At 49.3% G+C, this 26,426-nt stretch overlaps 2 protein-coding genes across 2 annotated transcripts in view; both read right to left on the reverse strand.

Annotated features, from left to right (window-relative positions):
- LOC129867767 (unconventional myosin-XV-like) overlaps window positions 1-26,426 on the reverse strand; it is a 414,777-nt gene that overhangs the window by 339,352 nt on the left and 48,999 nt on the right. The gene's annotated exons all lie outside the window — the stretch shown is intronic.
- Window positions 462-2,938, reverse strand: LOC129867778 (mucin-2-like). Its single transcript, XM_055941287.1, has one exon. The coding sequence runs from the start codon at window positions 2,877-2,879 to the stop codon at window positions 462-464; it is 2,418 nt and encodes an 805-aa protein (XP_055797262.1). The 5' UTR covers window positions 2,880-2,938.

Genomic DNA, 26,426 nt, shown 5'->3' on the forward strand with positions numbered 1-26,426 from the left:
AGTTAACCACCTAACTGAGGAACTAAATTTAACCCTAGTTAAACCAGTATTACCTTATCATACCAGGGCCCAGTGGGTTCTATAGTTAAACCAGTATTACCTTATCATACCAGGGCCCAGTGGGTTCTATAGTTAAACCAGTATTACCTTATCATACCAGGGCTCAGTGGGTTCCATAGTTAAACCAGTATTACCTTATCATACCAGGGCCCAGTGGGTTCTATAGTTAAACCAGTATTACCTTATCATACCAGGGCCCAGTGGGTTCTATAGTTAAACCAGTATTACCTTATCATACCAGGGCCCAGTGGGTTCTATAGTTAAACCAGTATTACCTTATCATACCAGGGCCCAGTGGGTTCTATAGTTAAACCAATATTACCTTATCATACCAGTGCCCAGTGGGTTCTATACTTAAACCAATATTACCTTATCATACCAGGGCCCAGTGGGTTCTATAGTTAAACCAGTATTACCTTATCATACCAGGGCCCAGTGGGTTCCCCTTCCCTGTTAGGAGCCCAGTCCGGCTCCAGGTCTTCCATCTCTCTCTGTCCATGGTGGAGGGGCCCCGGGAAATCCAGCAGCTCCTCATCCCGGTACATGGACCACTTGGTGAGGTTCTGGACGGTGGGGTGGGGAAGCACTGTCTCTGACCCCCACACATCCACCTGCTCCCCTGCACCCCCAGGCTGTGTCCCCATCCCAGGACCTGGGCCCTGAGCCCAGTGATGCCCTGCCCCTTGCCCCGGCACAGAGCCCTGCACCTGGGGCATGACCACGGCGTATCGCCCCCCTCCAGGCTCCTCCAGCGAGGAGGGTAGGCGGTAGGAAGCCCCACGGAGGTTCTGGTTCTGTAGGGCATTGCCAAGCTGGGGGGTGGCGGGAACAGGTCTCGTCATCAGGCTCCCGTCAGGAAGTCTGTATGTAGCTGAACGCATGTTTGGGTTCTGGAGAGCGTTGGAGAGCTGGGGGGTGCTAGGCTGGGTCCGGGTCACTAAGGTCCCGTCAGGTAGTCTGTATGTAGCTGAACGCATGTTTGGGTTCTGGAGAGCATTGGACAGGTTGGGGGAGGGGCTAGGGGGGGCCAGAGACCCCCCCCTATAGGAGGCTCCACGGACGTTAGGGTTGAGGAGGGCAGAGGAGAGGTTAGGAGAAGAAGGTTGCTGAGGCTCATTCCTGGTTACTAGAGTTCCGTCTGGTAAACGGTACGTAGCCTTGGTAAGATTTTGGTTGAGGAGGGCAGAGGAGAGCATCGGAGAGGACGGTTGTTGAGGCTCGTTCCTGGTCACTAGAGTTCCGTCTGGTAAACGGTACGTAGCCTTGGTAAGATTTTGGTTGAGGAGGGCAGAGGAGAGCATCGGAGAGGACGGTTGTTGAGGCTCGTTCCTGGTTACTAGAGTTCCGTCTGGTAAACGGTACGTAGCCTTGGTAAGATTTTGGTTGAGGAGGGCAGAGGAGAGCATCGGAGAGGACGGTTGTTGAGGCTCGTTCCTGGTTACTAGAGTTCCGTCTGGTAAACGGTACGTAGCCTTGGTAAGATTTTGGTTGAGGAGAGCAGAGGAGAGCATCGGAGAGGACGGTTGTTGAGGCTCGTTCCTGGTTACTAGAGTTCCGTCTGGTAAACGGTACGTAGCCTTGGTAAGATTTTGGTTGAGGAGGGCAGAGGAGAGCATCGGAGAGGACGGTTGTTGAGGCTCGTTCCTGGTTACTAGAGTTCCGTCTGGTAAACGGTACGTAGCCTTGGTAAGATTTTGGTTGAGGAGAGCAGAGGAGAGCATCGGAGAGGACGGTTGTTGAGGCTCGTTCCTGGTTACTAGAGTTCCGTCTGGTAAACGGTACGTAGCCTTGGTAAGATTTTGGTTGAGGAGAGCAGAGGAGAGCATCGGAGAGGACGGTTGTTGAGGCTCGTTCCTGGTTACTAGAGTTCCGTCTGGTAAACGGTACGTAGCCTTGGTAAGATTTTGGTTGAGGAGGGCAGAGGAGAGCATCGGAGAGGACGGTTGTTGAGGCTCGTTCCTGGTTACTAGAGTTCCGTCTGGTAAACGGTACGTAGCCTTGGTAAGATTTTGGTTGAGGAGGGCAGAGGAGAGCATCGGAGAGGACGGTTGTTGAGGCTCGTTCCTGGTCACTAGAGTTCCGTCGGGTAAACGGTATGTAGCCTTGGTAAGATTTTGGTTGAGGAGGGCAGAGGAGAGGTTAGGAGAGGACGGCTGAGGAGTTTGTTCAGTCCTGGTTACTAGAGTTCCATCCGGTAATCTGTACGTAGCCTGACGGAGGTTAGGGTTGAGAAGAGCTGAGGAGAGATTCGGAGAGAAGGAGGGAGAGGGAATCGGTTGAGGCTCGTTCTGGGTTACTAGCGTCCCATCTGGTAATTTATACGTAGCCCGTTGCATGCTGGGGTTGAGGAGAGCGGAGGACGGTTGAGGATTGGGTTCAGTCCTGGTGACCAGAGAACCGTCTGGTAGGCGGTAGGTAGCTCGTTTAATGCTGGGGTTCTGCAGAGCATTAGACATTAGAGAGACAGAACCAGGAGGACCACCACCTCCACTGCCCATGTTCCCCTCGGAACCCCCCGACATCATCACGGAACCGTCGGGGAGGCGGAACGCTGACCCCTGTAGGTGGTGGGAGGAGCTAAGAGTGGTGGACAGCGTGGGGGACGAGCGGGGAGGAGGTTTGTGAAGAGCGGGGGAGGCGTACGAAGCGTTGCGGAGCCGAGGGCTGAGCGCGGGGGTGTAGAGGGAGGCATTCCTCTGGAGAGGAGAGGAGGCCAAGGGGGAGGAGTAGGAGGCGTTATGCAGGTTAGTGTTCTGCTGTAGGGCGTTAGACCGCTGGGGGGAGGAACCCTGGCTAACCTGTCCATCATATGACATCATCAGCTGGCCACCAGGTGAGGGGGAGGGGCCTCGCTGTACAGGTGAACTATAGGACGTGTTGCGCGGGTAAGAGTTCTGGAGGGGTGAGGAACGAGGATCGTAATGGAGGGAGGGATGGGGGGAGGAACGAGGATCGTAATGGAGGGAGGGATGGGGGGAGGTGGGCCGCTGCTGAGGGGAGGTGTAGTTTACTCCTCTAAGGTGAGCGTTGGTCAGTAAGGGAGAGGCTCCTGGCTCCATAGTGTGGTTGTACTGGGTCACGACCTGGGAGTGATGGGGGAGACTGGGGTGGTGGGGGGGTCTGAAGGAGGCTGGGGAGAAGTGGTGGAAGGGAGAGGGGCCACGGGGCGGCAGGGGGGAAGAGGGTTGCTTGTGTTGTGGGTGGTGGGGGGAGGAGGGGCGTCTAACAGAGTGCTGTGGAGCGAGAGGACCACCCTGCTGCTTCATGGAGGGCTGGGGGGAGAGAGGACGGCTAGGTCCGGGGGGATGGGGAGGGCCTCTGAACGACTGCCTGCCAGGAGGGTTCCTGGGCATGCGGACGAGAGGGTGGCCCCTCCCTACGGGGCGATGGAAACCTCCCTGGGGGGTCCGCTGCGACTCCCTGACCCCTCCCGGCCGGGACACTGAGCGTGCCAACATGGGGGGGCCGGGGCCCTGCAGCTGTCCTGCTGGGGGGGGTTGGCCCTCGGGGACGCTGTGAACCGACGACCTGAAGGGAGCCACGTTCTGGGTGAGAGGGGTGCTGTGCCGACTACGTCTCTGCAGGTAGGGGTTACCTGGCGAGGGCTTCACCGCCCCCATGGGCACCTGGCCACGACCCCCTCTGAGGTGCCGTGTGGAGGTGCGGGAAGGGAGGGGGCGGCTGGACATACGGGAGGGGGTGGGGGAGGAGAGTCGGCGTGGGGAGGAGAGGTTAGGGGAGGGGGAGGCAGGACGGAATGTTGGAGACAGGGGTCTGTATTCCCCGAGGGGGGGGTTCCTTCTGAGTGGGGAGGCGGAGGGGGAGGAGGGGCGAGACAAGGTGCTTTGTTGCTTCCTTCCTCCAATCAGACGAGCTCTGGAGAGAGGAGGGGAGGGGGAGGAATGAGGAGGGCTCCTTTTCCTCAGGGATCCTCGGGGGGAGGAGGGGGGACTGGCCAGGGGGGAGCAGGGGAGAGGGGGGGGAGACGGGAGTCTCCTGGACGGCTGAGCCCTGAGGGAAGGGCCTCGTCTGGATGGGACGGGCGAGGAGGGGGGGGAGGTGCGCCTCCTGGCTAGCTGAGAGGGGGGCAGATGGGGGGGAGGAATCCCCCTCCTGGAGAGTTGAGGGGAGAGGTGGGGGTCCATGGGGTGAGTGGGACGAGGGACGCGCCCCATACCTGGAGAACCAGGCCTTAGAGAGAGTTGAGGGGAGAGGTGGGGGTCCATGGGGTGAGTGGGACGAGGGACGAACCCCATACTTGGAGAACCAGGCCTTAGAGAGAGTTGAGGGGAGAGGTGGGGGTCCATGGGGTGAGTGGGACGAGGGACGAACCCCATACTTGGAGAACCAGGCCTTAGAGAGAGCTGAGGGGACGGGTGGGGGCCAAGACGACGCACTGGCATTGGGGAAAACATGGGGGGAAATGGGGTGGCCATCTGTAGAGACGTCGATGGATAAGGTGAAGCCATGGGTGGATAGGGTCCCATCCCTGATATCTCGCCCATCTGTGGGGTGTATTGCTGGAACACGGGCTCTAGAGGTATGGGGGAGTGGTGATAGAGGGGGGAGGCATGAGGGTGGAGCTGTGTCACCCCAACAGGGGTGAGGGAGATCCGGCTGGGGGAGGCAGAGAGAGGGGTGTGGCCGTGGGCCTGCTGGATGAGCTTGGCTGTGGGGGTGGGGGAGGGAGGCCGGGGGTGAGATGTGGGGGTGTACTGGGGGAGGGGGAGCGGCTCGTACTGGATCTCTGACATAACGTTCAGGTCTTTGAGGGCCAGCTGACGGGAGGAGGGGGCGTGGCCGACCTCTAATCTCTCCTTGCCAAACAGCCTGACCTGCGGCCGCGGCAGCCGGAACTGGTCTGATCCCGGGACAGCTGCTGGGTAGGACAGCTGGTCAACCCCGTACACCACCCCCGGCTGCACTGACTCCAGAACAGCTTCCATGGGGAAAGGGTAGAGCTGAGGGTAGGCTTGGTGGAGCGGGTAGGGCGGATAGAGGTTGAACTGATCAATAGCAGCGTAGCCCATCATCCCAGCAGCAGGGTCGGTGTGGTACAGGAGGGACTGGTCTGGCAGATAGAAACCATCGTAACCCGGCAACGTCCCATACTGCTCAGACATCCCATAATCCGGGTACTGCGGGTTGTAATACCCCAACCGGTCGTCGTAGTAATCCAACATCTCGTTAGTGTCGTAGTATTCGTTATCGTAGTAGTAACCGTATTCCCCCGTGTCCGTCGGATACAGCAGTCCGTCATCGCCATAGTAGTACTCCAGACCATCGTCGCCGTAGTAACAATACTCCTCCGGCGTCAGCCCCTGCCTGTGGTCGAGGTAGTAACTGTACGGGTCGTAGTATTCCACCTCATCGTCATGGTACTCATAGTCGTCCTCGCTGTAGTAGTCGTAGTAGTTGCCCTTGTCGTCGTAGTAACCGTACTTGTCCTCGTAGTATTCTGTGACCTCTCCGTAGGGGTCGTAGGAGGCGTAGGTTAAAGGTCGTCCGTAACGACCTTGGGATCTCTGGTCGTACTCATCTTCATCATAGCTGAATTCCTCCTCTTCCTCATCATCCTCATAGTCCTCGTTGTAGTAGCCCCCCGTCAGCCTGGCACGGGGGTCTCGGGTGGCGAACGACAGCTTCTTAGTTGCCTGTAGCCGCCCCTGGCCCTTAGAGGACAGGAATCTCCCAGTCAGCCAGTTTGTAGTTCCTGCTATTCTCCCCAGCATCCAGCCTTTACTCTTAAACCCAGACTCAGAGCTCTCGTCTTTCTTCTTGACAAACATGCCTTTAAACTTCCCCCCCAGTCCTTTAGCCTGCTCTGAGGCGGCGGGGCCGCGGGCCCCCAGGTTAGACAGCAGCAGACCCTTCTTACCAGGAGGCTCTTTGGGCTTCTCCTCTTTCCTGGTGAACATGGAGAACTTGGAGGCGCTGGGCAGCGCTGGCTTGTCTTTCTCTGGAGGAGGAGATTTGGATTTCCCGAAGCCGGCGAAGAACTTAGTGGTGCCTAGGATCTGCTTGGTGTTGGTGGGAGGCTTGGTCTTCTTATGTCCTGACATCCTGAGGAACAGACGAGACGTGCTCTTCATGTTCCTCTTGGGCTGGGTCTTCACCGGCGGCGGGGGATTTTTAGGTGTGGAGGCAGAGAAGGGCGAGGCCTTACCTGTCAGACCGCTCAGAGCCTTCAGGTGAGACTTGGCTTCCTGTTTCTTCTGGACCTTCTGGGCGGCGACTGCCTTCTTCTGTCCCTCGGCAGAGAACCCCATCATGGCCTTGGTTCCCTTGATGTTCCCCTGCGTCATCTTCTTCAGGTTCAACATTCCCATCTTCTTCATCTGCGGCTTCCTCGCCTCCTCTTCCTCCTCCTCGTCGTCCTCGGGGGGCGGGGGCTGGCCTCGTTTGGAGGGCGGCTTGACCATAGCCTTTATGGCTACGGCTTTAGAGGCTCCCTTCAGAGCGACCTTCCCCTTCCCTTTCTGTGGCGGTGGAGCTTTCTGCTCTTCCTCACTCTGTTCATCCTCCTCTTCCTCCTCGCTTGGCACCTCCTCCTCCTCCTCCTCCTCCTCCTCCTCCTCTGACTTCTTTCCTTTACCTTTCTTCCCATCATCCTTTGCTTTATCTTTAGCCGGCTCCTCTTTCTTCCCCCCTTTCTTGTCCTCTTTTCCTCCTCCTTTCTTGTCCTCTTTTCCTCCTCCTTTCTTGTCCTCTTTTCCTCCTCCTTTCTTGGCTGCTGCTCCTTTCTTAGGTGGCATGTTGTCTCAGGCCAGGGATCATGCTAGAGGGAGCCGGTTAGAGAGTTGCTGTCCACCCGGCAGTCAAACACAGCAGCATCTCCTCCTGTCTGTCTCTGTCTGAATGGAGCTACGCCTCAGACCCACTCTTCTCTGTGAAGACTCTGTAATGTGAACTGAAACAGCCGAACCAAAACCAATGCCATCCAAAACACGATCTAGTAACGGAGTCTGAATCACAGCGGTCAGCGGTTGGTCACATTACTTCTCAGAGTCAGACAGTTCTGTAGTCTAGCAGACTGATCCAGACTGGGGCTCCTTACAGCACAGCTCCCATCGGTCACTACTGGCCTACTGTACACCAGGCTGATAACATCAGCCACACTTACCACACAGACTCAATAGACAAGTCCCCTTTAAAACAGCCCAAAAGGGACCAGACAGACTAACATAGCAGGAAAGATCATACAGGATATTTCCAAACCCAGGCAGGCAGAACGAATCAAGTGTTTCCTCTGTGGTTTAAAAATGCTCCAGATATATCAGCTGTATCGTCCTCAGACTGTCTCCCATAGTCCCTGTGTTCTGTCTGTGTTCTGTCTGTGTTCTGTCTGTGTTCTGTCTGTGTTCTTTCTGTGTTCTGTCAGTGTTCTGCCTGTGTTCTGTCTGTGTTCTGCCAGTGTTCTGCCTGTGTTCTGCCTGTGTTCTGCCTGTGTTCTGCCTGTGTTCTGCCTGTGTTCTGCCTGTGTTCTGTCTGTGTTCTGTCTGTGTTCTGCCTGTGTTCTGCCTGTGTTCTGCCTGTGTTCTGCCAGTGTTCTGCCTGTGTTCTGCCTGTGTTCTGTCAGTGCTCTGCCAGTGTTCTGCCAGTGTTCTGCCAGTGTTCTGTCAGTGTTCTGTCAGTGTTCTGTCAGTGTTCTGCCTGTGTTCTGCCTGTGTTCTGCCTGTGTTCTGCCTGTGTTCTGCCTGTGTTCTGCCTGTGTTCTGTCTGTGTTCTGCCTGTGTTCTGCCTGTGTTCTGTCTGTGTTCTGTCTGTGTTCTGCCTGTGTTCTGTCTGTGTTCTGTCTGTGTTCTGTCAGTGTTCTGTCTGTGTTCTGTCTGTGTTCTGTCAGTGTTCTGTCAGTGTTCTGTCTGTGTTCTGCCAGTGTTCTGTCTGTGTTCTGTCTGTGTTCTGCCTGTGTTCTGCCAGTGTTCTGCCAGTGTTCTGCCAGTGTTCTGTTTGTGTTCTGCCAGTGTTCTGTCAGTGTTCTGTCTGTGTTCTGTCTGTGTTCTGTCTGTGTTCTGTCTGTGTTCTATCAGTGTTCTGCCAGTGTTTTGTCAGTGTTTTGTCAGTGATCTGCCAGTGTTTTGTCAGTATTAATCCAGTGTTTTGTCAGTATTAATCCAGTGTTCTGTCAGTGTTCTGCCAGTGTACTGTCAGTGTTCTGTCAGTATTCTGTCATTGTTCTGCCAGTGTTCTGCCAGTATTAATCCAGTGCTCTGCCAGTGTTCTGTCAGTGCTCTGCCAGTGTTCTGCCAGTATTAATCCAGTGTTCTGCCAGTGTTCTGTCAGTGCTCTGCCAGTGTTCTGCCAGTATTAATCCAGTGTTCTGCCAGTGTTCTGTCTGTGTTCTGCCAGTGTTCTGCAAGTGCTCTACCAGTGTTCTGTCATATTCTGTCAGTGTTCTGCCAGTGTTCTGCCAGTATTAATCCAGTGTTCTGCCAGTGTTCTGTCAGTGTTCTGCCAGTGTTCTGTCAGTGTTCTGCCAGTGTTCTGTCAGTGTTCTGCCAGTGTTCTGCCAGTATTAATCCAGTGTTCTGCCAGTGTTCTGTCTGTGTTCTGCCAGTGTTCTGCAAGTGCTCTACCAGTGTTCTGTCATATTCTGTCAGTGTTCTGCCAGTGTTCTGCCAGTATTAATCCAGTGTTCTGCCAGTGTTCTGTCAGTGTTCTGCCAGTGTTCTGTCAGTGTTCTGCCAGTGTTCTGTCTGTGTTCTGTCAGTGTTCTGCCAGTGTTCTGTCAGTGTTCTGCCAGTGTTCTGTCAGTGTTCTGTCAGTGTTCTGCCAGTGTTCTGCCAGTGTTCTGCCAGTGTTCTGCCAGTATTAATCCAGTGTTCTGCCAGTGTTCTGCCAGTGTTCTGTCAGTATTAATCCAGTGTTCTGACAGTGTTCTGCCAGTGTTCTGTCAGTATTAATCCAGTGTTCTGCCAGTGTTCTGCCAGTATTAATCCAGTGTTAATCCAGTGTTCTGCCAGTGTTCTGCCAGTATTAATCCAGTGTTCTGCCAGTATTAGTCCAGTGTTAATCCAGTGTTCTGCCAGTATTAATCCAGTATTAATCCAGTGTTCTGCCAGTGTTCTGGCGGTGCTCTGCAGCTGTTGGTTGTCTTCTTGGCTGCAGCCTGAGTTTTGTCAGGAGTGTCCCCCCACACAGAGAGAAGTGCGTCTGAGAGACTCCCCGGCTCAGGGGTATCCTCTCCTACACACGGTGTGTCAGGTGTGTGTCAGGTGTGCGAGAAAGCATATCCCACGTCAGGGTTCCTTTGTGTCCCGCGGTGTTCCTTTGTGTCTCTCCCACTGAGTCGAGACGACACTCTCTCTGGTTATGGAGCCTCCGTCCCCCGTTCACCTCAGCCCTGGGACCTGTCACCGCCTCACAGCGTGTGTGTGTGTGTGCCAGGTGTGTGTAGTGTATGTGGCCCATTATAGTTGCAAAGGGCACCTTAATGTATCAGCTGTACTGCTTGGGGTAACCCTATCCTGGGGCTCAGTTGTGGCTGAATAATGCAGGCGGGCTGAGCTGCTGCTAAACTGTGTCTAAGAGCCCCAGCATCATAGAGCCAAAACACATACAGCTGGCACACACACCTGATACAAACACAGCTGGCACACACACCTGATACAAACACAGCTGGCACACACACCTGATACAAACACAGCTGGCACACACACCTGATACAAACACAGCTGGCACACACACCTGATACAAACACAGCTGGCACACACACCTGATACAAACACAGCTGGCACACACACCTGATACAAACACAGCTGGCACACACACCTGCTACAAACACAGCTTTCACACACCTGATACAAACACAGCTTTCACACTCCTGATACAAACACAGCTTTCACACTCCTGATACAAACACAGCTTTCACACTCCTGATACAAACACAGCTTTCACACTCCTGATACAAACACAGCTTTCACACTCCTGATACAAACACAGCTTTCACACTCCTGATACACAGTGTGGTGAGTCACTGAACCACGATACACAGTGTGGTGAGTCACTGAACCACGATACACAGTGTGGTGAGTCACTGAACCACGATACACAGTGTGGTGAGTCACTGAACCACGATACACAGTGTGGTGAGTCACTGAGCCACGATACACAGTGTGGTGAGTCACTGAACCACGATACACAGTGTGGTGAGTCACTGAACCACGATAGACAGTGTGGTGAGTCACTGAATCACGATACACAGTGTGGTGAGTCACTGAACCACGATACACAGTGTGGTGAGTCACTGAACCACGATACACAGTGTGGTGAGTCACTGAACCACGATACACAGTGTGGTGAGTCACTGAGCCACGATACACAGTGCGGTGAGTCACTAAACCACGATACACAGTGTGGTGAGTTACTAAACCACGATACACAGTGTGGTGAGTCACTGAACCACGATACACAGTGTGGTGAGTCACTGAATCGTGATACACAGTGTGGTGAGTCACTGAACCACGATACACAGTGTGGTGAGTCACTGAACCACGATACAGCAGATAGCACTAAACCAATACACAGAGGTGGGGTTTCACGCAAATAAGGAAAGAAAAAAGTCCGAAAAATCTATTGTTGCAAGACCCAGAACTCTGTGTTGGTGTTGTGTTGTCAGAGAGCATTATGGAAATGAATCATGATAATTCATTGATGACTGGATGATACGCCAGGAGGTCATGACTGTGGCAGATATACATATTTAATAGCTGCCCTGCATTCAGCCCACGCTGCAGGATAAAACATTCATCACAACCAGCTAAATATACCACTGGGTTAACTTAAAAAATATATAATACATATACCACTGGGTTAAACTGCTAAATATATAATAAATATACCACTGGGTTAACTTGATAAATATATAATAAATATACCACTGGGTTAACCTGCTAAATATATAATAAATATACCACTGGGTTAACCTGCTAAATATATAATAAATATACCACTGGGTTAACTTGATAAATATATAATAAATATACCACTGGGTTAACCTGCTAAATATATAATAAATATACCACTGGGTTAACATGCTAAATATATAATAAATATACCACTGGGTTAACCTGCTTGATATATAATAAATATACCACTGGGTTAACCTGCTAAATATATAATAAACATACCACTGGGTTAACTTGATAAATATATAATAAACATACCACTGGGTTAACTTGATAAATATATAATAAATATACCACTGGGTTTACTTGATAAATATATTATAAATATACCACTGGGTTAACCTGCTAAATATATAATAAACATACCACTGGGTTAAACTGCTAAATATATAATAAATATACCTTAAACTGCTAAATATATAATAAATATACCACTGGGTTAACTTGATAAATAATTAATAAATATACCACTGAGTTAACCTGCTAAATATATAATAAATATACCACTAGGTTAAACTGCTAAATATATAATAAATATACCACTGGGTTAACCTGCTAAATATATAATAAATATACCACTGGGATAACCTACTAAATATATAATAAATATACCACTGGGTTAACCTGCTAAATATATAATAAATATACCACTGGGTTAAACTGCTAAATATATAATAAATATACCACTGGGTTAACCTGCAAAATATATAATAAATATACCACTGGGTTAACCTGCTAAATATACCACTGGGTTAAACTGCTAAATATATAATAAATATACCACTGGGTTAAACTGCTAAATATATAATAAATATACCACCTGCTAAATATATAATAAATATACCACTGGGTTAACCTGCTAAATATATAATAAATATACCACTGGGTTAACCTGCTAAATATATAATAAATATACCACTCGGTTAACCTGCTAAATATATAATAAATATACCACTGGGATAACCTACTAAATATATAATAAATATACCACTGGGTTAAACTGCTAAATATATAATAAATATACCACTGGCTTAACCTGCTAAATATATAATAAATATACCACTGGGTTAACCTGCTAAATATATAATAAATATACCACTGGGTTAAACTGCTAAATATATAATAAATATACCACTGGGTTAACCTGCTAAATATATAATATACCACTGGGTTAACCTGCTAAATATATAATAAATATACCAATGGGTTAACCTGCTAAATATATAATAAATGTACCACTGGGTTAAACTGATAAATATATAATAAATATAACACTGGGTTAAACTGTTAAATATATAATAAATATACCACTGGGTTAACCTGCTAAATATATAATAAATATACCACTGGGTTAACCTGATAAATATATAATAAATATACCACTGGGTTAACCTGCTAAATATATAATAAATATACCACTGGGTTAACCTGCTAAATATATAATAAATATACCACTGGGTTAACCTGCTAAATATATAATAAATATACCACTGGGTTAACCTGCTAAATATATAATAAATATACCACTGGGTTAACCTGATAAATATATAATAAATATACCACTGGGTTAACCTGCTAAATATACCACTGGGTTAACCTGATAAATATATAATAAATATACCACTGGGTTAACCTGCTAAATATATAATAAATATACCACTGGGTTAACCTGATAAATATATAATAAATATACCACTGGGTTAACCTGCTAAATATATAATAAATATACCACTGGGTTAACCTGATAAATATATAATAAATATACCACTGGGTTAACCTGCTAAATATATAATAAATATACCACTGGGTTAACCTGCTAAATATATAACAAATATACCACTGGGTTAAAAACCTCATAGGTACGTGGTTGCAAAGAGCACGATTTGCCAAGGCAGGATACTCTGAGCGAAGCCCAATCCAGAAATCTAGCAGGGGCTTCTGATTAAATTCCATTTTCACAGAACCGCTTGTTGCAATTTTTGATGTGGCTCTCTTTTGTTCAGAGTCTGGTTTACAGGTGCTCTTTCATGCCGTCCCTAGGAGGGGTGCGTCACTTGAGTGGGTTGAGTCATTGACGTGATCTTCCTGTCTGGGTTGGCGCCCCACCCTTGGGTTGTGCCGTGGCGGAGATCTTTGTGGGCTATACTCGGCCTTGTCTCAGGATGGTAAGTTGGTGATTGAAGATATCCCTCTAGTGGTGTGGGGGCTGTGCTTTGGCAAAGTGGGTGGGGTTATATCCTGCCTGTTTGGCCCTGTCCGGGGGTATTGTCGGACAGGGCCACAGTGTCTCCCGACCACTCCTGTCTCAGCCGTCAGTATTTATGCTGCAGTAGTTTATGTGTCGTGGGGCTAGGGCCAGTCTGTTATATATGGAGTATTTCTCCTGTCTTATACGGTGTCCTGTGTGAATTTAAGTATGCTCTCTCTCTGAGGACCATGCCTCAGGACTACCTGGCCTGATGACTCCTTGCTGTCACTTGTTCATGCTGCTGCTCCGGTTTCAACTGTTCTGCCTGCGGCTATGGAACCCTGACCTGTTCACCGGACGTGCTACCTGTCCCAGACCTGCTGTTTCAACGCTCTAGAGACCGCAGGAGCGGTAGAGATACTCTCAATGATCGGCTATGAAAGGCCAACTGACATTTACTCCTGAGGTGCTGACCTGTTGCACCCTCGACAACCACTGTGATTATTATTATTTGACCCTGTTGGTCATCTATGAACATTTGAACATCTTGGCCATGTTCTGTTATAATCTCCACCCGGCACAGCCAGAAGAGGACTGGCCACCCCTCATAGGAGGAAACCTAGAGAGGAACCAGGCTAAGTTTTGGCCTTTCATGGGAGTTTTTCCTAGCCACCGTGCTTCTACACCTGCATTGCTTGCTGTTTGGGGTTTTAGGCTGGGTTTCTGTACAGCACTTTGTGATATCAGCTGATGTAAGAAGGGCTATATAAATAAATTTGATTTGAGATATCAGTAAGTGGACTGGAGGCAGGGCATGAAAGGGATAACGAATCCAGTTGTTTGTGTCGTCCGTTTTGGGAAAGTACCTGCGTAATTGCTCACCCAACTCACTCAGGTGCTTCGCTATATCACATTTGACATTGTCTGTAAGCTTGAGTTCATTTGCACACAAAAAATTATACAATGATGGAAAGACATGTGTGTTGTCCTTGTTAATGCAGACAGAGAAGAGCTCCATCTTCTTAATCATAGCCTCAATTTTGTCCCGCACATTGAATATAGTTGCGGAGAGTCCCTGTAATCCTAGATTCAGATCATTCAGGCGAGAAAAAATATCACTCAGATTGGCCAGTAGTGTGAGAAACTAGTCATCATGCAAGCGGTCAGACATGCGAAAATTATGGTCAGTAAAGAAAACTTTATGCTCTTCTCTCAATTCAAAAAAATGTGTCAATACGTTGCCTCTTGATAACCAGCGCACTTCTGTATGTTGTAAAAGCGTTACATGGTCGCTGCCCATATCATTACATATTGCAGAAAATACACAAGAGTTCAGGGGCCATGCTTTAACAAAGTTAACCATTTTCACTGTAGTGTCCAAAACGTATTTCAAGCTGTCAGGCATTCCCTTGGCAGCGAGAGCCTCTCGGTGGAGGCTGCAGTTCTACCCAAGTGGCGTCGGCAGCGAGAGCCTCTCGGTGGATGCTGCAGTGTACCCAAGTGGCGTCGGCAGCGAGAGCCTCTCGGTGGAGGCTGCAGTGTACCCAAGTGGCGTCGGCAGCGAGAGCCTCTCGGTGGAGGCTGCAGTGTACCCAAGTGGCGTCGGCAGCGAGAGCCTCTCGGTGGATGCTGCAGTGTACCCAAGTGGCGTCGGCAGCGAGAGCCTCTCGGTAGATGCTGCAGTGTACCCAAGTGGAGTCGGCAGCGAGAGCCTCTCGGTAGATGCTGCAGTGTACCCAAGTGGCGTCGGCAGCGAGAGCCTCTCGGTGGATGCTGCAGTGTACCCAAGTGGCGTCGGCAGCGAGAGCCTCTCGGTAGATGCTGCAGTGTACCCAAGTGGCGTCGGCAGCGAGAGCCTCTCGGTGGATGCTGCAGTGTACCCAAGTGGCGTCGGCAGCGAGAGTCTCTCGGTGGATGCTGCAGTGTACCCAAGTGGCGTCGGCAGCGAGAGCCTCTCGGTAGATGCTGCAGTGTACCCAAGTGGCGTCGGCAGCGAGAGCCTCTCGGTGGAGGCTGCAGTGTACCCAAGTGGCGTCGGCAGCGAGAGCCTCTCGGTAGATGCTGCAGTGTACCCAAGTGGCGTCGGCAGCGAGAGCCTCTCGGTAGATGCTGCAGTGTACCCAAGTGGCGTCGGCAGCGAGAGCCTCTCGGTAGATGCTGCAGTGTACCCAAGTGGCGTCGGCAGCGAGAGCCTCTCGGTGGATGCTGCAGTGTACCCAAGTGGCGTCGGCAGCGAGAGCCTCTCGGTAGATGCTGCAGTGTACCCAAGTGGCGTCGGCAGCGAGAGCCTCTCGGTGGAGGCTGCAGTGTACCCAAGTGGCGTCGGCAGCGAGAGCCTCTCGGTAGATGCTGCAGTGTACCCAAGTGGCGTCGGCAGCGAGAGCCTCTCGGTAGATGCTGCAGTGTACCCAAGTGGCGTCGGCAGCGAGAGCCTCTCGGTAGATGCTGCAGTGTACCCAAGTGGCGTCGGCAGCGAGAGCCTCTCGGTAGATGCTGCAGTGTACCCAAGTGGCGTCGGCAGCGAGAGCCTCTCGGTAGATGCTGCAGTGTACCCAAGTGGCGTCGGCAGCGAGAGCCTCTCGGTAGATGCTGCAGTGTACCCAAGTGGCGTCGGCAGCGAGAGCCTCTCGGTGGATGCTGCAGTGTACCCAAGTGGCGTCGGCAGCGAGAGCCTCTCGGTAGATGCTGCAGTGTACCCAAGTGGCGTCGGCAGCGAGAGCCTCTCGGTGGATGCTGCAGTGTACCCAAGTGGCGTCGGGAGCAACTGCTTGCACGCGCGTTACCACTCCACTATGTTTCCCTGTCATGGCTTTTGCTCCATCAGTACAGATACCAACATGAGCAGCAGCTATGTTTGGCTACATACGGACCGTTAGTGGAATTCCCGGGACAGAGTAACGGTTAATGTGATTGGATGTTAATTATTTGAGGCTACCTGTATTTGACATTGTTATTTGCTGAACACTAGATGGTTACATTTGAGAAAAAACCTAACGGTGGAAAATATAATGTTTGAAAATGGGAATTAAATATATATTTTTTAAATTAAAATGTAATCACATTTTTATTTGGCGTACCCCCAACGGCATTGCTACCTCAGTTTGGGAATACCTGATCTAAACCAATCATGGCTAGCGGGAAGGTTTCTGTCTTTTTACGTGGCTAATTCAACTAGGTTTGTAATTTTAAATGTTTTATTTCGTATTTACGGATGGAATACAAGTTTGAGAGAGATGTTCGATCTGGTTCAAGTCTGCACTCTGGCTGGGCCACTCAAAGACTTAAGGTCATTGTCCTGTTGGAAGGTGAACCTTCGCCCCAGTCTGAGGTCCTGAGCGCTCTGGAGCAGGTTTTCATCAAGGATCTCTCTGTACTTTGCTCCGTTCATCTTTCCCTCGATCCTGACTAGTCTCCCAGTCCCTGCCGCTGAAAAACATCCCCACAGCATGATGCTGCCACCACCATGCTTCACCGTAGGGATGGTGCCAGGTTTCCTCCAGACATGACGCTTGGCATTGGTTTCATCAGACCAGAGAATCTTGTTTCTCATGGGCTGAGAGTCTTTAGATGCCTATTGGCAAACTCCAAGCGGGCTGTCATGTGCCTTTTACTGAGGAGTGACTTCTGTCTGGTCACTATACCATAAAGGCCTGATTGGTGAAGTGCTGCAGAGATGGTTGTCCTTCTGGAAGGTTCTCCCATCTCCACAGAGGAACTCTGTCAGAGTTACCATCGGGTTCTTGGCCACCTCCTTGACAAAGACCCTTTTCCCCCGATTACTCAGTTTGCCTGGGCGACCAGCTCTAGGAAGAGTCTTGGTGGTTCCAAACGTCTTCCATTCAAGAATGATGGAGGCCACTGTGTTCTTGGGGATCTTCAAAGCTACATACATGTTTTGGTACTCTTCCCCAGATCTGTAACTCGACACAATACTGTCTCGGAGCTCTACGGACAATTCCTTCAACCTCATGGCTTGTTTTTTGCTCTGACATGCACTGTCAACTGTGGGACCTTATATAGACAGGTGTGTGCTTTTCCAAATCATGTCCAATCAATTGAACTTACCACAGGTGGACTCAATCGGTAGCCTAGTGGTTAGAGTATTGGGCCAGTAACCAAAAGGTTGCTGGATTGAATCCCTGAGCTAACAACGTAAAAATATGTCGTTCTGCCCCTGAGCAAGGCTGTTCCTCGGGCGCTGTGGATGTCGATTTAAGGCAGCCCCCCACACCTCTCTGATTCAGAGGGGTTGGGGGTTAAATGCAGAAGACACATTTCAGTTGAATGCATTCACTTGTACAACTGACTAGGTATCCCCCTTTACAACTGACTAGGTATCCCCCTTTACAACTGACTAGGTGTCCCCCTTTACAACTGACTAGGTATCCCCCTTTACAACTGACTAGGTATCCCCCTTTACAACTGACTAGGTATCCCCCTTTACAACTGACTAGGTATCCCCCTTTACAACTGACTAGGTATCCCCCTTTACAACTGACTAGGTATCCCCCTTTTCGACTGACTAGGTATCCCCCTTTCCGACTGACTAGGTATCCCCCTTTACGACTGACTAGGTATCCCCCTTTTCGACTGACTAGGTATCCCCCTTTACGACTGACTAGGTATCCCCCTTTCCGACTGACTAGGTATCTCCCTTTACAACTGACTAGGTATCCCCCTTTACAACTGACTAGGTATCCCCCTTTCCAACTGACTAGGTATCCCCCTTTCCAACTGACTAGGTATCCCCCCTTTACAACTGACTAGGTATCCCCCTTTACAACTGACTAGGTATCCCCCTTTACAACTGACTAGGTATCCCCCTTTACAACTGACTAGGTATCCCCCTTTACAACTGACTAGGTATCCCCCTTTACAACTGACTAGGTATCCCCCTTTACAACTGACTAGGTATCCCCCTTTACAACTGACTAGGTATCCCCCTTTACAACTGACTAGGTATCCCCCTTTACAACTGACTAGGTATCCCCCTTTACAACTGACTAGGTATCCCCCTTTCCGACTGACTAGGTATCCCCCTTTACGACTGACTAGGTATCCCCCTTTACGACTGACTAGGTATCCCCCTTTACGACTGACTAGGTATCCCCCTTTACGACTGACTAGGTATCCCCCTTTACGACTGACTAGGTATCCCCCTTTACGACTGACTAGGTATCCCCCTTTCCGACTGACTAGGTATCCCCCTTTCCGACTGACTAGGTATCCCCCTTTACGACTGACTAGGTATCCCCCTTTTCGACTGACTAGGTATCCCCCTTTACGACTGACTAGGTATCCCCCTTTACGACTGACTAGGTATCCCCCTTTACGACTGACTAGGTATCCCCCTTTACAACTGACTAGGTATCCCCCTTTACAACTGACTAGGTATCCCCCTTTACAACTGACTAGGTATCCCCCTTTACAACTGACTAGGTATCCCCCTTTCCAACTGACTAGGTATCCCCCTTTCCAACTGACTAGGTATCCCCCTTTACAACTGACAAGGTGTCCCCCTTTTCAACTGACTAGGTATCCCCCTTTACAACTGACTAGGTATCCCCCTTTACAACTGACTAGGTATCCCCCCGTACAACTGACTAGGTATCCCCCTTTACAACTGACTAGGTATCCCCCTTTACAACTGACTAGGTATCCCCCTTTCCAACTGACTAGGTATCCCCCTTTCCAACTGACTAGGTATCCCCCTTTCCAACTGACTAGGTATCCCCCTTTACAACTGACTAGGTATCCCCCTTTACAACTGACTAGGTATCCCCCTTTACAACTGACTAGGTATCCCCCTTTACAACTGACTAGGTATCCCCCTTTACAACTGACTAGGTATCCCCCTTTACAACTGACTAGGTATCCCCCTTTACAACTGACTAGGTATCCCCCTTTACAACTGACTAGGTATCCCCCTTTACAACTGACTAGGTATCCCCCTTTACAACTGACTAGGTGTCCCCCTTTTCAACTGACTAGGTATCCCCCTTTACAACTGACTAGGTATCCCCCTTTACAACTGACTAGGTATCCCCCCTGTACAACTGACTAGGTATCCCCCTTTCCAACTGACTAGGTATCCCCCTTTCCAACTGACTAGGTATCCCCCTTTACAACTGACTAGGTATCCCCCTTTACAACTGACTAGGTATCCCCCTTTACAACTGACTAGGTATCCCCCTTTACAACTGACTAGGTATCCCCCCTTTACAACTGACTAGGTATCCCCCTTTACAACTGACTAGCTATCCCCCTTTACAACTGACTAGGTATCCCCCTTTACAACTGACTAGGTATCCCCCTTTACTACTGACTAGGTATCCCCCTTTACTACTGACTAGGTATCCCCCTTTCCAACTGACTAGGTATCCCCCTTTCCAACTGACTAGGTATCCCCCTTTCCAACTGACTAGGTATCCCCCTTTACAACTGACTAGGTATCCCCCTTTACAACTGACTAGGTATCCCCCTTTACAACTGACTAGGTATCCCCCTTTACTACTGACTAGGTATCCCCCTTTACTACTGACTAGGTATCCCCCTTTACAACTGACTAGGTATCCCCCTTTACAACTGACTAGGTATCCCCCTTTACAACTGACTAGGTATCCCCCTTTACAACTGACTAGGTATCCCCCTTTACTACTGACTAGGTATCCCCCTTTACTACTGACTAGGTATCCCCCTTTACAACTGACTAGGTATCCCCCTTTACTACTGACTAGGTATCCCCCTTTACAACTGACTAGGTATCCCCCTTTACAACTGACTAGGTATCCCACTTTACAACTGACTAGGTATCCCCCTTTACAACTGACTAGGTATCCCCCTTTACAACTGACTAGGTATCCCCCTTTACAACTGACTAGGTATCCCCCTTTACAACTGACTAGGTATCCCCCTTTACAACTGACTAGGTATCCCCCTTTACAACTGACTAGGTATCCCCCTTTACAACTGACTAGGTATCCCCCTTTACAACTGACTAGGTATCCCCCTTTACAACTGACTAGGTATCCCCCTTTACAACTGACTAGGTATCCCCCTTTACTACTGACTAGGTATCCCCCTTTACAACTGACTAGGTATCCCCCGTTACAACTGACTAGGTATCCCCCTTTACAACTGACTAGGTATCCCCCCTTTACAACTGACTAGGTATCCCCCTTTACAACTGACTAGGTATCCCCCTTTACAACTGACTAGGTATCCCCCTTTACAACTGACTAGGTATCCCCCGTTACAACTGACTAGGTATCCCCCTTTACAACTGACTAGGTATCCCCCTTTACAACTGACTAGGTATCCCCCTTTACAACTGACTAGGTATCCCCCTTTACAACTGACTAGGTATCCCCCTTTACAACTGACTAGGTATCCCCCTTTACAACTGACTAGGTGTCCCCCTTTTCAACTGACTAGGTATCCCCCTTTACAACTGACTAGGTATCCCCCTTTACAACTGACTAGGTATCCCCCCTGTACAACTGACTAGGTATCCCCCTTTCCAACTGACTAGGTATCCCCCTTTCCAACTGACATGGTATCCCCCTTTACAACTGACTAGGTATCCCCCTTTACAACTGACTAGGTATCCCCCTTTACAACTGACTAGGTATCCCCCTTTACAACTGACTAGGTATCCCCCTTTACAACTGACTAGGTATCCCCCCTTTACAACTGACTAGGTATCCCCCTTTACAACTGACTAGGTATCCCCCTTTACAACTGACTAGGTATCCCCCTTTACAACTGACTAGGTATCCCCCTTTACTACTGACTAGGTATCCCCCTTTACTACTGACTAGGTATCCCCCTTTACTACTGACTAGGTATCCCCCTTTACTACTGACTAGGTATCCCCCTTTACAACTGACTAGGTATCCCCCTTTACAACTGACTAGGTATCCCCCTTTACAACTGACTAGGTATCCCCCCTTTACAACTGACTAGGTATCCCCCTTTACAACTGACTAGGTATCCCCCTTTACAACTGACTAGGTATCCCCCCTTTACAACTGACTAGGTATCCCCCTTTACAACTGACTAGGTATCCCCCCTTTACAACTGACTAGGTATCCCCCTTTCCAACTGACTAGGTATCCCCCTTTCCAACTGACTAGGTATCCCCCTTTACAACTGACTAGGTATCCCCCTTTACAACTGACTAGGTATCCCCCTTTACAACTGACTAGGTATCCCCCCTTTACAACTGACTAGGTATCCCCCTTTACAACTGACTAGGTATCCCCCTTTACAACTGACTAGGTATCCCCCTTTACAACTGACTAGGTATCCCCCTTTACAACTGACTAGGTATCCCCCTTTACAACTGACTAGGTATCCCCCTTTACTACTGACTAGGTATCCCCCTTTACAACTGACTAGGTATCCCCCTTTACTACTGACTAGGTATCCCCCTTTACTACTGACTAGGTATCCCCCTTTACAACTGACTAGGTATCCCCCTTTACAACTGACTAGGTATCCCCCTTTACAACTGACTAGGTATCCCCCTTTACAACTGACTAGGTATCCCCCTTTACAACTGACTAGGTATCCCCCTTTACAACTGACTAGGTATCCCCCTTTACAACTGACTAGGTATCCCCCTTTACAACTGACTAGGTATCCCCCTTTACAACTGACTAGGTATCCCCCCTTTACAACTGACTAGGTATCCACCTTTACAACTGACTAGGTATCCCCCTTTACAACTGACTAGGTATCCCCCTTTACAACTGACTAGGTATCCCCCTTTACTACTGACTAGGTATCCCCCTTTACAACTGACTAGGTATCCCCCTTTACAACTGACTAGGTACCCCCCTTTACAACTGACTAGGTGTCCCCCTTTACAACTGACTAGGTATCCCCCTTTACAACTGACTAGGTATCCCCCAAGTACAACTGACTAGGTATCCCCCCTGTACAACTGACTAGGTATCCCCCCTGTACAACTGACTAGGTATCCCCCCTGTACAACTGACTAGGTATCCCCCCTGTACAACTGACTAGGTATCCCCCTTTCCAACTGACTAGGTGTCCCCCTTTACAACTGACTAGGTGTCCCCCTTTTCAACTGACTAGGTATCCCCCTTTACAACTGACTAGGTATCCCCCCTGTACAACTGACTAGGTATCCCCCCTGTACAACTGACTAGGTATCCCCCCTGTACAACTGACTAGGTATCCCCCCTGTACAACTGACTAGGTATCCCCCTTTACAACTGACTAGGTGTCCCCCTTTACAACTGACTAGGTGTCCCCCTTTTCAACTGACTAGGTGTCCCCCTTTTCAACTGACTAGGTATCCCCCTTTACAACTGACTAGGTATCCCCCCTGTACAACTGACTAGGTATCCCCCCTGTACAACTGACTAGGTATCCCCCCTGTACAACTGACTAGGTATCCCCCTTTCCAACTGACTAGGTATCCCCCTTTCCAACTGACTAGGTAACCCCCTTTCCAACTGACTAGGTATCCCCCGTTACAACTGACTAGGTATCCCCCTTTACAACTGACTAGGTATCCCCCTTTACAACTGACTAGGTATCCCCCTTTACAACTGACTAGGTATCCCCCTTTACAACTGACTAGGTATCCCCCTTTACAACTGACTAGGTGTCCCCCTTTTCAACTGACTAGGTATCCCCCTTTACAACTGACTAGGTATCCCCCTTTACAACTGACTAGGTATCCCCCCTGTACAACTGACTAGGTATCCCCCTTTCCAACTGACTAGGTATCCCCCTTTACAACTGACTAGGTATCCCCCTTTACAACTGACTAGGTATCCCCCTTTACAACTGACTAGGTATCCCCCTTTACAACTGACTAGGTATCCCCCTTTACAACTGACTAGGTATCCCCCTTTACAACTGACTAGGTATCCCCCCTTTACAACTGACTAGGTATCCCCCTTTACTACTGACTAGGTATCCCCCTTTACAACTGACTAGGTATCCCCCTTTACTACTGACTAGGTATCCCCCTTTACTACTGACTAGGTATCCCCCTTTACAACTGACTAGGTATCCCCCTTTACAACTGACTAGGTATCCCCCTTTACAACTGACTAGGTATCCCCCCTTTACAACTGACTAGGTATCCCCCTTTACAACTGACTAGGTATCCCCCTTTACAACTGACTAGGTATCCCCCTTTACAACTGACTAGGTATCCCCCTTTACAACTGACTAGGTATCCCCCTTTACAACTGACTAGGTATCCCCCTTTACTACTGACTAGGTATCCCCCTTTACAACTGACTAGGTATCCCCCTTTACAACTGACTAGGTATCCCCCCCTTTACAACTGACTAGGTATCCCCCTTTACAACTGACTAGGTATCCCCCTTTACTACTGACTAGGTATCCCCCTTTACAACTGACTAGGTATCCCCCTTTACAACTGACTAGGTATCCCCCTTTACAACTGACTAGGTATCCCCCTTTACAACTGACTAGGTGTCCCCCTTTTCAACTGACTAGGTATCCCCCTTTACAACTGACTAGGTATCCCCCTTTACAACTGACTAGGTATCCCCCCTGTACAACTGACTAGGTATCCCCCTTTACAACTGACTAGGTATCCCCCTTTACAACTGACTAGGTATCCCCCTTTCCAACTGACTAGGTATCCCCCTTTCCAACTGACTAGGTATCCCCCTTTCCAACTGACTAGGTATCCCCCTTTACAACTGACTAGGTATCCCCCTTTACAACTGACTAGGTATCCCCCTTTACAACTGACTAGGTATCCCCCTTTACAACTGACTAGGTATCCCCCTTTACAACTGACTAGGTATCCCCCTTTACAACTGACTAGGTATCCCCCTTTACTACTGACTAGGTATCCCCCTTTACTACTGACTAGGTATCCCCCTTTACAACTGACTAGGTATCCCCCTTTACAACTGACAAGGTATCCCCCTTTACAACTGACTAGGTATCCCCCTTTACAACTGACTAGGTATCCCCCTTTACTACTGACTAGGTATCCCCCTTTACAACTGACTAGGTATCCCCCTTTACTACTGACTAGGTATCCCCCTTTACAACTGACTAGGTATCCCCCTTTACAACTGACTAGGTATCCCACTTTACAACTGACTAGGTATCCCCCTTTACAACTGACTAGGTATCCCCCTTTACAACTGACTAGGTATCCCCCTTTACAACTGACTAGGTATCCCCCTTTACAACTGACTAGGTATCCCCCTTTACAACTGACTAGGTATCCCCCTTTACAACTGACTAGGTATCCCCCTTTACAACTGACTAGGTATCCCCCTTTACAACTGACTAGGTATCCCCCTTTACAACTGACTAGGTATCCCCCTTTACAACTGACTAGGTATCCCCCTTTACAACTGACTAGGTATCCCCCTTTACAACTGACTAGGTATCCCCCTTTACAACTGACTAGGTATCCCCCTTTACAACTGACTAGGTGTCCCCCTTTTCAACTGACTAGGTATCCCCCTTTACAACTGACTAGGTATCCCCCTTTACAACTGACTAGGTATCCCCCCTGTACAACTGACTAGGTGTCCCCCTTTCCAACTGACTAGGTATCCCCCTTTACAACTGACTAGGTATCCCCCTTTACAACTGACTAGGTATCCCCCTTTACAACTGACTAGGTATCCCCCTTTACAACTGACTAGGTATCCCCTTTACAACTGACTAGGTATCCCCCTTTACAACTGACTAGGTATCCCCCTTTACTACTGACTAGGTATCCCCCTTTACTACTGACTAGGTATCCCCCTTTACAACTGACTAGGTATCCCCCTTTACAACTGACTAGGTATCCCCCTTTACAACTGACTAGGTATCCCCCTTTACAACTGACTAGGTATCCCCCTTTACAACTGACTAGGTATCCCCCTTTACAACTGACTAGGTATCCCCCTTTACAACTGACTAGGTATCCCCCCTTTACAACTGACTAGGTATCCCCCTTTACAACTGACTAGGTTTCCCCCTTTACAACTGACTAGGTATCCCCCTTTACTACTGACTAGGTATCCCCCTTTACAACTGACTAGGTATCCCCCTTTACAACTGACTAGGTATCCCCCTTTACAACTGACTAGGTGTCCCCCTTTACAACTGACTAGGTGTCCCCCTTTACAACTGACTAGGTGTCCCCCTTTACAACTGACTAGGTATCCCCCTTTACAACTGACTAGGTATCCCCCCTGTACAACTGACTAGGTATCCCCCCTGTACAACTGACTAGGTATCCCCCCTGTACAACTGACTAGGTATCCCCCTTTCCAACTGACTAGGTATCCCCCTTTACAACTGACTAGGTGTCCCCCTTTTCAACTGACTAGGTATCCCCCTTTACAACTGACTAGGTATCCCCCCTGTACAACTGACTAGGTATCCCCCCTGTACAACTGACTAGGTATCCCCCCTGTACAACTGACTAGGTATCCCCCTTTACAACTGACTAGGTGTCCCCCTTTTCAACTGACTAGGTATCCCCCTTTACAACTGACTAGGTATCCCCCCTGTACAACTGACTAGGTATCCCCCCTGTACAACTGACTAGGTATCCCCCCTGTACAACTGACTAGGTATCCCCCCTGTACAACTGACTAGGTATCCCCCTTTCCAACTGACTAGGTATCCCCCTTTCCAACTGACTAGGTAACCCCCTTTCCAACTGACTAGGTATCCCCCGTTACAACTGACTAGGTATCCCCCTTTACAACTGACTAGGTATCCCCCTTTACAACTGACTAGGTATCCCCCTTTACAACTGACTAGGTATCCCCCTTTACAACTGACTAGGTATCCCCCTTTACAACTGACTAGGTGTCCCCCTTTACAACTGACTAGGTATCCCCCCTTTACAACTGACTAGGTATCCCCCTTTCCAACTGACTAGGTATCCCCCTTTCCAACTGACTAGGTATCCCCCTTTACAACTGACTAGGTATCCCCCTTTACAACTGACTAGGTATCCCCCTTTACAACTGACTAGGTATCCCCCTTTACAACTGACTAGGTATCCCCCCTTTACAACTGACTAGGTATCCCCCTTTACAACTGACTAGGTATCCCCCCTTTACAACTGACTAGGTATCCCCCCTTTACAACTGACTAGGTATCCCCCTTTACAACTGACTAGGTATCCCCCTTTACTACTGACTAGGTATCCCCCTTTACAACTGACTAGGTATCCCCCTTTACAACTGACTAGGTATCCCCCTTTACAACTGACTAGGTGTCCCCCTTTA

Source organism: Salvelinus fontinalis, chromosome 2 (assembly GCF_029448725.1).
Source record: "Salvelinus fontinalis isolate EN_2023a chromosome 2, ASM2944872v1, whole genome shotgun sequence".
Classification (NCBI taxonomy): Eukaryota; Metazoa; Chordata; class Actinopteri; order Salmoniformes; family Salmonidae; genus Salvelinus; species Salvelinus fontinalis.

Bases quoted from the DNA above. Each gene is read 5' to 3' on its own strand.
- LOC129867778 (XM_055941287.1), bottom strand. From the start codon at position 2,879: ATGATGTCATATGATGGACAGGTTAGCCAGGGTTCCTCCCCCCAGCGG.